The 13,639-nt window shown below is 46.2% G+C and overlaps 1 protein-coding gene across 1 annotated transcript in view; it reads right to left on the bottom strand.

Moving 5' to 3' along the window:
* POMP (proteasome maturation protein) overlaps positions 1 to 11,812 on the bottom strand; it is a 17,072-nt gene extending 5,260 nt beyond the window's left edge. Inside the window, 6 exon segments of the mRNA XM_011360198.2 lie at positions 1,260 to 1,353; positions 3,725 to 3,826; positions 7,502 to 7,562; positions 9,234 to 9,331; positions 11,706 to 11,755; positions 11,758 to 11,812. Of these exon segments, the coding sequence (XP_011358500.2) occupies positions 1,260 to 1,353; positions 3,725 to 3,826; positions 7,502 to 7,562; positions 9,234 to 9,331; positions 11,706 to 11,755; positions 11,758 to 11,797 (445 nt within the window). The 5' untranslated portion in view covers positions 11,798 to 11,812.
* Between the last annotated feature and the right edge of the window lie 1,827 nt (positions 11,813 to 13,639).

A 13,639-nucleotide genomic window follows, 5' to 3' on the forward strand; every position in this document is an offset into this window, starting at 1 on the left:
ACTGCGTGTCACTCCGACTCAGCTGCTCTGACCTGGGGTGGGATCCTGTTCCCGTAACAAATCTATCCTGTGTGCAGGTGTCACCTGATGCCCTTCTCGCTGCCCCGTGACAATGGGGGCTCAGGGAACCGAGAGAAAAGCTGACCCTCTGGTGACAGCTACTGCTGTCAGTAATGAACCTGTCTTCTGCCAGCATCCAGGAAACCATGGCAGGCTAACTCGTGAGCTTGTAAGTAGGATAAGACCTTCAACCCTTCAGAGTTCTTCAGCTGTCCTCCTGCCTGAAATGACCTGAAGTCTTCTACTCCAGGTCAACCCATATATCAATCGGGAATCAATCAGTGTACCATATTCCCAGAGGTGCCTGCCTCTCCCACCCAGCAACAAACTACATCCTTATCTTTTTCATGCCTAGATTTTATCACAATTTATAATCGTTTGTGTTTTATCTGTTTACCTCCTCTATTAGAAAGCACAGATGTCTGTTTCTTCACTGCCTAGCCCGGAGCCCAACACCTAACGACTGACTGACTGACTGACTGACTGAAGAAATGCTCAGGAATCTCCCTTTTCTTTCTCCAGAATCGCAGAAAGTGATTTTCAAATGAATACATTTTTATAACTAAGACTATTTGGATTTGAACCCTCCCCTCACTAACTTTAAATGAGCTCCAAGTTCAGGGTCAAAGCTTAGGAACGCCAGGTTTTCCTGCTTTTGAACAGCCCCTCGGGGAAGATTCCCGAAGAGCAGGCTCGCTGGACTTTGGCTGTGGCCAGCATTGCCACACCAGACACCGGCGGCCAAGCAAAACTAATATAACTTAATCCTGTTGGGTTTTGTGTTTCTCTGAACGGCTGAGGCGTAATGAGCAGAGGCAATACTGGGCAGAATGGAATTTGTTTACCTTCCTCAGAACCAGAAAAAAACAAAGGATGCCATTATTATTTATAGAGGACGCACGTATCGTTCTTACTTAAAAGTCATGTATCACGTACATGATACAATCATTCAAGGAATTTTGTTAAAGATAACAGATTCTTCTTTCCTACTCACCATCTATAGAAGCACAAAAATTATTTGGAGGCGGGGCTGTTCTTTAAAGAGAACTTTTATTTGTTCTCGTCATTTAAAAAACTAGTCACATCCCAGCGAACCCAATCAGCAGTCACCACACGAGGACGAGGATGCTGAGCTTTGTCTGCTGCCGCCGCCTTATATGTTACTGGGGTTCCAGAAAAAGGTGCTGAATGACACTTACCATTAAGAATATCTTCAAATCCAATAGTCTCATCGTTACCCCTCAAAATGTCCAGGGAAAGGTTTGAGCTTGGGAGAAATGGAAGACGCTGAACCTTCGGGAAAAGTATCGAAAGGGCAAGATTAGAAAAAATTAAGAGGTAAAAAAATGTATGATCTAATTTTACGTACTTCATTATCTGTAAGATCCACAAAACTAAATATTAATTTAACCAGTCTGTGGGGAGGGGGGGCGGGAGGAGAAACAGTTCATATTTTAGAACCAAACCAAGTTTTAAAAAATTCCTCAAAACTTGTAAAAGACACTGAAACTCTACTTCCATGAACGCTTAATAATCCTATAAGGTTTGCCCATAGTTGGGGGCTTCGCTTGTCCGGGAAAACCACAGCACGCAGCATGTGATGACATGTGGAACCCCAGCCTCACGCCACGCCGGGTTCTAAGGACTGTGGCTGAGCAAACCCCTGAAGGGGTGCAGACTAAAAACATCTTTAATTACTAACGGCCTACAGCATGGGAAATTTTCTCTAGATTGTCAAAACTGGGGGGTGGGGGGGGCGGGGAAGGAAAAAGTGGGAAGGATATAGGAGGAAGAGGAAGAAAACAGAAATGGAGCCTGCACGTGAAACCAGACGGTGAGGACGAGGCAGGTCCGGTCTGAGCAGACGCAGTGCTAAGGAAGCATGAGAAGCTGATGCGCAGGCAGTGGCTGGTTACGCATCCTGACGCGCAAGGAAGGCTTAGGGATCAGGAAAGACGGGCCAGGATTCTGGGCAAAGATTTTTGGATTCAATGGGATTAAAAGCTTAGGCTTAAAATAGGAGCGACGTGTAGCTGGACTCTGAGCAGTAGGAGCAGAAAAGGGAAGCTAACGATTGTGTGCGAACACACGGATTTCCCTTATTCTTCATAATAACCGTAATAACCCCGCGCTATCCGACTGCTAACTCCATTTCATGTCGCATGAATCATCGCAGGCTCAGAGAGGTCTCTACTGATTCCAGTTCTTAAGGCCAGTAGATGGGGGAGCCAAGATTCACATCCAGGTGATTGTGACACAACCCTGGCCAAATGACAGAGAGAGATTCACGGTAGGAGGAAGAACACAGACAAGAGCCAAAAAGTGAGAGAACGAAATGAGTCAGGACAGCGCAGATGGTGGAGCGGGCGACGTCACACGGTGCGGAGCGAGACGGCAATGCGGGGCCGGAGCCACACTGGCGGAGTGGGCTTTATTCCGAGGGCCAAGTGAGGGGAGTGACGTATCAATCTGGGTTTTACAGAGCCGGTTCTGGCTAGAGCATGGACAGTGGACTGGGGGCAGTGGGGGTTACGACCAGTGCAGTCACAATGGTAAGAAGAGGTGACTGACCGGATGTTGGGGGGTAGGGGTACGGGTGAGGTGCTGGGCAAGATAACCAAGGCCTCTTGGAAGAAGCCTGGTCATACAGGTTCGGGTATGTGAGAAACGGTGAGCTAATCCTGAAGCCTATAGTTTTACAGCTCGTGAGAATTCACACTTGGGTGTCATTAACATCTAAGTGATAACTAACGCCAGAGGAACAGGCAGGATGTAAGTAACTGGTATTTCAGGGGACATGAAAAAACAAAAGGAACCCAGACACCTGCGAGGGAGGTTTCAGAGACAGGTTTCAGAGACGAGGGGGGCATCAGGAAAGTGTGTGTCCTAAAACTCAAGGGAAGAAGGCAGGCACCAGGGAAGAAGGCAGGCACCATGAGTGTCCCACGCCACAGGGACACCCAGCGGAATGAGGGCGTGAGAAGGTCCCCATCATCAGGAGCAGCTTCACCGGTGTGACGGGAGGCAGGACACGGGGGCCGAGTGTAAACGGTCCACGCAGTAAACGCAGGCAGCCTGAAGAGGCTCGACTTGCAAAACCACACAGAGGGAAGCTGCTGTAATGGGGCTGGGGGCTGGCACGGTTTCTTGTTTGAAAAGCCAGAGGCTGGAGTACGCGTAAAGGCTGCGGCCGAGTCCCAGCGAGCAGGGACAGGCCGCGGACACGGGCCAGGGAAAGGAGGCGTGAAAGGGGAAGTCCCCAAAGTGCTGCGATGAGACGGGATCCAGAGCCCAGGTGGGGACAGTCCTCACGTACGACTCCTGAGCACCGGGACACTCGGCGCTACACAAACTGCCTGCTGGATCTCTCCACCTGGCAGGCCCAGAGGCATCTCAAGTTCAAGGTGACCCTTTCCAAAGGGAGAACCACGAAAGTGGGGGCAGGCAAGTTTTCGGACACTGAGCCCGTAATTTGAAGTTTTCCACTGAAAAACGTTTTTTTTTTTCTCTATAAAGTAGGAATCGGGGTCACATCCTAAAAAGGGGGGAAGTAGCACAGGTTGTAGGGGAGAAGGGAAGGTTTGCCCAGCTGTCACCCAACGGAAGAGGCGTTCCAATGACAGCAGCGTGCACGTGGACTGCACACGACCCGGCGTCCACTCACCTGCTGCACGGCCTTGAACTCCATCTGCAGTTTTAGTGGGGCGAACAGACCCTGGATGTTTCTCAGGGTGGAAAAGTTCATTTTATCTTGGTTGAGCTGGAACTACAAAAGACAATGTAATTTTAGATGCTATACTCAACATTTGCATTCAAAGTTAGCACTGATACGCATAAAATACTTAGATGAAAAACCTGAATGTATGTAGCCGAAATAAAAACAAAGTACTTCTATGGATCTCTTCAATGAATTCTTGGATACATACGCCTGTATTTCATCAAGATAATGCTTCAGTGTAAAACTATCACCTAAAACTTGGATTAACAAAACTAATAAATTAAGGAATGTTTTTCACATTGCAAAAGTATATTCACAAAGCACAATCACGTCTCAGTGCCTTTGATTAGAAATTACTGCCAAACTGGTGGTGCCAGGAAAAGGTATAAACTATCTGAGACCCAGGAACAGGTACACACAGTGACAAAAACTAACAGTGAACTTTTAAGTACGAAACTTTATATTTCAAAGGATTTCATAAAGAAATAATCAGATCCATATAGCACTCTGTTAATTTTAAAATGTTTAAACTCCACTTTGGGGGATAACAGGTTCTGCTTGGGGGGACCCAAAACGCTGAATAAAAGTCTGTCCAATTTGTATTGGGAACTAATAAGCAATTTTTTCTGAAATTATACTTTAATTAAGCACTGATATTACTTCTAAAAAACTTTCCATAATTAAATGTATTTCAGGCAAAATAAATCAACTTGACTCACAGATTCTAAAACATAGAGCTTCCTCAAATGGCTCTTGAGGATGGTGTTTGTGATGTGAACGGACTGCTACAGAGATCTGTCAGAGCTGAAGTAATTATAATGAGGTAAAGTACCTCTGTGATCACTTATTATTATACTATACTCTCAATAAGATTTTTTTAAGTTATCAAAGAAAAAGTAACTTTGATCAAAACTCTAGTGAGAAATCAGTGCCCACCTAGGACACGACCCAGGGTCCATATATGTGAAGTTTGAAGGTAGCATGTTTAGCAATAATGTTTGTAACTACTATAGCTTGACAGCAAAATTCTGACAGATGGTCCAAATTTCTGTCTATATTTAAGAAAAATGTGCAATATTTTATTATGAGTATGTGACCTGAAGTTCTAATAGAAGGGTCTCCTTTAAATATTGAGTTATCCTCATAACAAAATATAATGTTACGTACAAAAATTCAATTTTATGAACTTTCGTGAATATACTCACCTTGCAGTGTGATGTCACACTGCAATTATCAAACGACGCCTACCCAGTTATTAGTGACCACAGGCAAAAGTAGACTTGGGCTCCGTGGAGACGAACAACGAAATGGAAGCAACAGTCTGCCCTGGAGGTAGACTACCTGTGTTGTATAACCTGTATGTGTTACATGATGCTACATGTGTTATATGACCTGTACGTGGTATATATTACATATTATGTAACCTGTATGTTAACATGCTGTTATATAACCTGTTACATGATCCATGTTATATGACCTGTATGCTATATATTGCATGTTATATAGCCTATATGTGACATGATACTGCATGTTATATAACCTGTTATATGGTATTACGTGTGTTATATGGCCTGTGTTATAATATTGTATGTGTTATATAGCCTGTGTTACACGATACATGTTATATAACCTGTGTTACATGGTATTACATGTGTTATATAGCCTGTATGTTAATGATACTATATATGTTATATGGCCTGTACATGTTATATGATGTTATGATATATAATCTGTACGTGTTACGTGATACCTCACGTGTTACATAACCTAGCTGGGAAGACATTACATATAAATCAGAGCTTCTCACCCCTGGGCATGACTGGCATCTCAAGCCAGACAGGTCTTTGTTGCGGTGGGTGGGGACCGTCCTGTGAATTATAGGATGTTCTGCAGCGTCCCTGGCCTCTACCCAATAGATACCAGTACCAAAGACCCTTCCCCTGACACCACTTATGACAAGCAGACATTGCCCAATGTCCCCTGGGGGGCAGTCACCCTCAGCAAGGAACCTCTGGTATAGATGACAAGGGTCACCTTCCCCACTATCGCCACTACAGTCCCCAGTTCTCCCCAGGAGAACTGCTCCTAACCAGCACACGCCAACAGGTGCACTATGTGTAACTCCATCTACAGGTGCAGGAACTAAGACTCGGAGAGAAAGCCGCTTGCCCAAGTTCACCTACTTAGTAAGGACGGCATCAAGAATGTAAACCTACGGAGTCCACGTAAACCGCCCATGCGAAAGGACTTGTAACACGCAGTAAGAGAGGCTGCCGCTAGCTGGTTACGTGATTCAGACAACGCAGGGGCAGCAGAGGTTAAGCTGAGCCTCAAAGACATAAAATTTTTAGACTCTTCACCATTTTGGCCTTCGCTAAGATTTGTACTGCTCAGAACTGAAACAGTCCAGATTCAGTGGCCAGATTAATGCTTAGGAAAGTGCGGCATGACCCCCGCTCCCTCTACAAACCTCCCCCTACCCCCCGATCTGAGCCCGACCCTACTGATGAGGTCAGGCCCATGTGAACTGTCCTGTCCAGGGGCTAACATACGCACCAGCAGTATACTGACCGCGGGCAATTAAAATCACCCAGTCTTGTGTAACGAGCCAAGTCTGCCCCTTCCAAATGTGTACAATTCATCTTTTGAACCCAAATGCAGAACTTCACATTCGCCTTTTCCTTCTTTTTGAACTCTGGCCTAGTCTTTGCTCTATCTTGTCATCTGTGATGCAGTTGTTATTCATCAAAATGACGTATCCTTACCAGCTTTTTCTTCCATAAACCTAATTCCCATGCTTTCTATGGCTAACCTCGTCTTTGAGAAACACCTGACTTCTTGAGTCGACGTCCGAGCACGAATCCAGAATGCACTCGATGCGACTTGGAACTTTTTATTTTTTCATCTTATTTGAACTTCGATTGCATTATTATATTATTTGTTCTACTCTTTCTCATAAAAAGATCTTTCCCCTTGCTAAAGAGGAAGGAAGGAAAAAAGAAAAATACGTCAGCTTTCTGTTAACTGGGTAACACTGTGCCATCTTCTCCAAGTAATATCTCTTTCTTGCTCTGAAGGTGTATTTAAAAACCCTTTAACCTGTCTACGGAACATGTGTACAGGCTACATGCTCTTTGGAACATGTGTACAGGCTACATGCTCTTTCCCCATCTATCATCTGCTTAACCTCGTGAATACTAAAGTCGTTCAAATGTCCCCCCTTCGTAAAGCCTCCCACGACCCCTACGCACAGGTGGCTGCCCCATCCTTGGGCCCTTCTAGCATCTTATGAAACCCTTGTCCACCGCTTGTCCTCCCATTAAATTGTCAGCTCCCTGAAGATGCGGATTACGTCATATTCCTCAGTGTCCCTCCTGTGCCTAGCCAGCGGATCTGTCCGTCAGTGACTTGGAGACGCCGGGTTTGAGAAAGGTCAAGGCTAGAGATACAGACTTGGAGGCTAACGGCAAAAACGGCAGGGGGAAAATATCAATGAAAACAGGCGCATAAAATGAGAACGTTATTATGAGAAGAATGGAGAGGCCCATAAAAAAGACAGAGAAGAACTGTAGAAAGGGAACTTCAGTGAAGCAGTATGAAAATAGGTCCTCATGTTCTTCACGTAACACCATGACTGTCTTAATAAATGAAACCACGAAAAGTATTATTGAGAGTGTTTTGCTATCAAAACAACAAAAATGAAGACCGTGGTGACATACTTACATTTTTTTCTGATAATTCAAGAGGATGACTGGGCAAAAGTTCATTTTTCACACAGGAAAATCTGAAAACAAACATTTAAAAGGGACAGTGTACATCATTCAATACTGAAAGCTCAAAATCACATCTATCGAGGGTGTAACTATTCTGGACTGGCCTAAGGGAGGCTTTTGGGGATGATAAAACTTCCACATCCTGACTGTGGTGGTGACAACAGGAAAGGGATATATGTATTAAAATTCATATAACTAAAAGGGAAAAAAAGTCAAATTTATAGCACGCTAATTGTTTTAAAATGCGTCTATATAGATACTGGTGGTCAAGATTTCAATTCATTGGAGAGAGAAAAAAATTAACGTATGTTTATTACTATTACTCTGATGATATGTTTTTGTATTATACAAAACATCTACGCCTTCTCTGCTCAGGTACAACGCATATTCAACATTTAATGTATCTCTAATTAATACATGCTGAACACTATGACATCTACTGAATACCTACTATGTATGAAGTACTGTTAGGTGACCCACAGCTAGAATCAGGCCTCTGGTCTTTATTACACTAGATAGATAAAGATGACTATCTTATTGTCCAAAACAGGATTTGAGAGTTGAAGGGAACCTTGGAAATTACGCAATAATAGTTAATTGAATATTGTCTTTGTACATAACATTGTCTTAGAAGTGGAGGGGCTCCTACAATCTAACTGGGGAGAAAAAGGAACATTTCATGCAAAAAAAAAAAAATAATGAATCATCAGGACTTGGCTACTGACTAGCTTATGAATTTGATTATACTATAAATAAAATTATATCTCCAATTCCAAATGCTGCATCTTTTACTACAAAAAATGGAAAGACAATGATGAGGCATTATGTTTGTCCCCAGATACCATTAAATGACATTCTCTTACAGTTAAGACCTAAACACCTTAAAATTAGATATAAAATTCAAAAGTTCAAAACATGGAATGTTCATGAGACCGGGGGTGTGTGTGTATGTTGGGGGGGGGGGATGGCATTATCCTTGATTAAGCAGAGAAGCCACCTGCCAAGACATAGAACCAGTATCAGAAACTGACACCTAAATATAAAAGAAATGGAGGGAGAGGTGTAACTGTGCTGAGTCTAGAAATGGAAGATGACAGCAGCTAATAGTTACTGAGTGCTGAAAGACGCCAGGTACTGTTCTAAGTAGTTTTCATGTATTCACTCACTTATTCCTCAAAATAAGATATATGCTATTAAAAGCCCTATTTCGCAGATGAGGACACTGAGGCACAGAGTGGTTAAATAACTTGCCAAAGGCATACATCTAGAAAACAGCGAAGCCAGGATGAAAACCCAGGCAGCCCAAGCCCAGAGTCCACGCTCTTAACTGCTACGTTCCAGCGCCACCTCCCCCCAAAAACGGAGGACTCCAATAATAAGGAGATAAGGGCTCTCCAAGTCATCAGTAGCAAAGTGAAGAACGCCACCGAGTCATGCTACTGAGTAAGGTCCCCTAGGAAGGTGCCCTATCCTGGGAACCTGCTGCTGACGAGACGCTTCCCCTGCAATAGAAAACATCTAAGATTCGCTCCTCGCCTCCCCCAGCCTAAGGTATATGACTCGCCAGCTCCAAAATTAAATACGTACTTATGGCCTAGCAAAACATTTCAAGAATATTGTGAAAAATAACTCCCAGAAACATTTTATTATAACAAAGCCAAGGGCACGACGCCCCCATATACCCTTTTCGAAGGAGGTCATGACTTTCGAAAGGTCCGCTTGCTGAAAGCTCAGTAACTGGAACACTGTCCTTCAGCTGGGATCCAAGTCCTCTGGTGTTCTGCGACACAAACGAAGAACACGAGTAAATACAAACAAATTCAAAAGGCCGCCCACACCGAACAGCTGCGTACCAGACGTGGTTTAAGCGCTAGAGAGGAAAGGTTCAACGAGCCCAGTCCAGACAGCCGCAAGGAGACCCGCACCATGCTACAGGGACATACAGGGGCGGTGAATAAATAATATCACGTCTGGGTGGGAGGGAGTCCTCACTTACCCCTGAATGCTGTCAGACTGAAAGGCATTCCCGGAAAAAAAGAACATGGGTAAAGGCACAAAAATACAAAGGATCACGAGAGCGAGGCAGAAGGAAAAGGCTTTAAATGACAAGGTTTAAACGTGGAAAGGAACTCGGTTCCCTTCGGAATCTGATGGAGAGCCCCGAAGGCCTCCGGGTCAGATTTACCCTCTCTCATTTACCCTCCCTCAGGCTGCAAGGATTAGCACAGAATAAAAAAGTTGAGGACAGAGTCTTGGGGAATATATTCCTTCAGGACAAGGAAGGAGTTCAAAGAAAAAGGATTAAGAACTGACAGAACAGCTACAATAGACTGGTCACAGAGGCTAAGAAAAAAAGGGATTTCAGAAAGCGATTTCTATAAGAGGGTGCTTACTATCTGTGGAAAATAGATGCATCTAATCAGGATGGCGTCAAACAAAAACAAAGACTCTTTGGCACCGGTGAATGGTCGCCCTGTGCACGCATACTATAAAACATTTAATCGCCAAATATTTCTTAGGGACCTAGTACTCTGCTAGATGCCGAAGGTACAGGTCTACCTTCCAGGGCTTAGTCTGAGGAAGACAGAGTAAACGAGCAAAATAAAATGTGACAGATGTTACAACAGGTTAAACACCAGATGACGCCTTTAAATCATCTGCTCCAGTTCAATACACCTGCAATTCTGTAGAAAAATGTGAAACAGCTACAGGTAGTTTGGTACTGGTCTTACACTGTTCCAGGAGATACTATGACGAGGAACCAGCTTTTTCTGTGAATTTCTCGATCATTTGCATATTTTATTTGGTCAGATACTTTTTCCTGGGTTTGTAAACTCTACCAGGCTAGTCTAGGCTCTCACAGCTGGATAACCTCCATGGCCCTTTACGGGGTCTTAACTGCCTCTACCCTCCCATTTTCCAGTCCTGCGTATGAAGGTTTTCCTAAAACACACCATCTCCCTCACCAATGATGTTTAAAAACCTTTCCCTGATTCATCAGTGTCCTGTCTGAAGAATAAAATCCAAGGTCCTTAGCTTGGAACTCAAGAACCTGCACAAGTGGTCTCAACTGCCTCACGCAGAAATCCTGGGCAAGCTGAAAGGGGATCTGGAAGCTAGTGTGGGCTGTGGCGAACCTATGTGACTGGGACCAAGGCACGCAATCTCTCTGGGCTTGTTTACTCATCTCTTAAGGTAGCTTTCCAAACGTATTTCCTGCCACTTTCCTGCAGGAACATTCTCCTCCGTCCAGACTGCTTTATTCAAAGTGCCAAAAGGAAAAAGAAACAGGGAATTCTGATCTCTGGGTCCTCCCATAATCACCTTCCCAATCTTTTTCAGTAAAATATCAGGATCAGTACTTGCTATTTCTAGAGGAAAACAAACCTATGCAAAATTAATGATCACTAGCTTCACCTGAGTGTTTATAAAACCTCTTTACAATGACCAGCATTTACCAACAGAAGCCGTCCAGATTTGGACGGCCCAGCAGCAGGACCGGTACCCGAGGCAGGGGCAACGGCGGTTCAGGAGTCTTTCCCCAAAATCACGATACTGAAGTTAAAAAAAGAGAGGAAGAGGGGGAAGACGAAGGAGGAGATGCGCTAAGAATACTGACAAACGGGGAGCAGCCACTGTCGCCCTGATGTTTTCCCCCCTCCGACATCTGGCACAGCACAAGCTAAGCTCCCGAAAACGTCTGCGGGGTTGTCATCGAGTCAGTTCCGAGGCGAGGGTCGGGGCTGGGTGAGGGCTTTGGGGGGCCCTGGGCTCCCGAGGGCGCTCCCCGCGCGGGGAAGGGCAGTCGGGGCGCCATGCCGCAGAAGGTTCGCTTTCGATTTGTCCTCCAGCGCCGCGGAGGGGGCCGGGGTCTGCCGGGGCGTGGGGCGGGCTGGACGCACGCCGCGAGAACACGCGAGGCCACAAGGGGGAGGAGGACGGAACCGAGGCGCTGCCCGCGGGCCCTGCCCGGAGGCCGCCCGGGAGCCGGCCGCGAACCCCGACTCCGTGACTCGGCAGATCCCGGCGCCCGGGCCGGCCTCGCCTTCCCGCCGCCGCCGCCGCCAGGGACGGGCTGCGAGGCGGCGGCCTGGTCCCGCCGGGCCACGGTCCCGCGCGCGCTGGGACCTCGGGTCGCCCGGGGGTTCACTCACCATCTTCAACTCGCCCTGCGAACAGCCTGTCAGCCCCGTTACCGTCAGCCGGCCCGCAGCTCACTTCCGTTTCCGGGGTTGCCCCCCCACATCCGCCGGAAGTGCGTCCGTCCGGGCGAGGAAGGAAGCAGGGCGCGGGGCGCCGGGAGGGAGCCGCGCGGGGCCGGGGCTCCCACGCCCGCAGTCCCCAGGGACCGGGGGCCAAGGGCGCAGCCTGGGCGTGGGCTGGGAGCGGGGCGGCGGGACGAGATGTGCCCGCGGGCGGGGAGGACGCCACCTCCGCTCCGTGACAGTAAACATCTGCCTGCGTGCTCCGGGGCGCAGCGCCTCCTGTAACACGAAACCTCTTTTCTGAACGAGCGGGGTCCCGTCTGATCTCGGAAGCTAAGCAGGGTCGGGCCTGGTTAGTACTTGGATGGGAGACCACCTACGAAGACCAGACGCTGTAGGCGTAAAAAATAAATAAAAATAAAATAAAAAATAAGGGTGTGTAAGCTGACAAGGTCCTTGCAATTTGTGAGGTCAACCAAGGGTTGCCTCGCCTAAAAAAAAATTAATTAATTAAAAAAAAATACTAGACCTCTTCTGGGTAGATAGTGTGTTTTCCATAAGGATAAACGAGGTGCAGGCGGGAGGAGTGAGTCACCTGTAGTCTGCCAGCCACCGAGGCACAAAAGGAACGTGGTGGCTTTTGCCCTGGTATTTGTAAATTTTTTTAGATCACATATCGAAGGCCTGCTGCGTGCAGGACCCTGTGCTGAGGCTGAGAAAACACAGGAACCAGGCAGGCTGAAGTGGTTCCCGGGCCAGAGGAGCAGAGGGCTGTGGGGGGTTGGAGCGCGACAACTAATTAAGTATGGTAATTACTGACTTAGTCGTCTCTTACTATGTAGCAACACAGTTCTAAGTGCTTGACCTTGAACTATCTCGCTCCTTAATCCTTTCAATAATCTATGAAGTAGGTACTACTATTACCACAATTTGAGAGGTGAGGAAAGCAAGCCGTAACAGGTTCAGTAGATGTGCCTAAGGTCCCATAAGCCATTGTCATGATACTGTACTGTATGTACTGCCTTCCAACTATGTGATGAGATGCACTCGTGCTCTGTCACCATGTAATGGGGACTTCAGGAAGGAGTCCTCCAACCGATATCCAAAGAGTATGAGCGAACTAGTCTGAGGGAGGAGAATATACGAAAGAATATCATTGGCAGATTTGCTTGTGCCAAAACCAAGTGGAAGAGGCACCTGTGCCGCTCAAGTTCAGAGTAAGCTGGAGAGTAGAGTGAGATGAGGCTTCGAGTGAACAGGGCACGTTTGTTAAGCAGGGGCCAAAAGAAGGATGAGGCTTTATCTTTAAAAAGCCATTCAAGGATTTTAAGGACGGAGGTAATGAGGTCTTTCGTATATCCACCGCCATGGAGGGACCGCCTCGAAGCTCTGGGATCGTCCAGGTTTTAAGCATTCTGCACTGCTGTCCTGTGTCTTCCCGTCCTTCAGAATATCCATGTTTACCTCGAGGTTTGAGCTTGGGCGTTTCATTTGCCTATTACTCAAGTCCATCTAAGGAGAAAATTTCAAACTGCAACTCTTTTTTTAAATTCATTTTAATGTCTGTTGATTGCTCACGATTCAGTCATTAAATATTTGTCGAGCGTTTATTTGGTACTGGAATCTGGAGCTACTGACAAGAAAGGCATTTCCCTCTCCTTGAGATGCTTTTATTTTCCCAGGGGAATAGACGTATAAACAAACATTTAAATGCTTAATAGAGAAAGGAGCCGGGTCAGGAAGTGGTTGGGAATAGGGGGGAAAATGGCATTTGAGGAAGAGGAAACGTGGAAAGGCAGAGATTTGCAAGAGTGTATGTTGCAATCCGAACAACAAAAAATTTCCATGTGTCTGTAGTTCTGAGTTAGCAGGTGGAGCGAGAC

The sequence above is a fragment of the Pteropus vampyrus genome, unplaced genomic scaffold (assembly GCF_000151845.1).
Source record: "Pteropus vampyrus isolate Shadow unplaced genomic scaffold, Pvam_2.0 Scaffold52, whole genome shotgun sequence".
Lineage (NCBI taxonomy): Eukaryota > Metazoa > Chordata > Mammalia > Chiroptera > Pteropodidae > Pteropus > Pteropus vampyrus.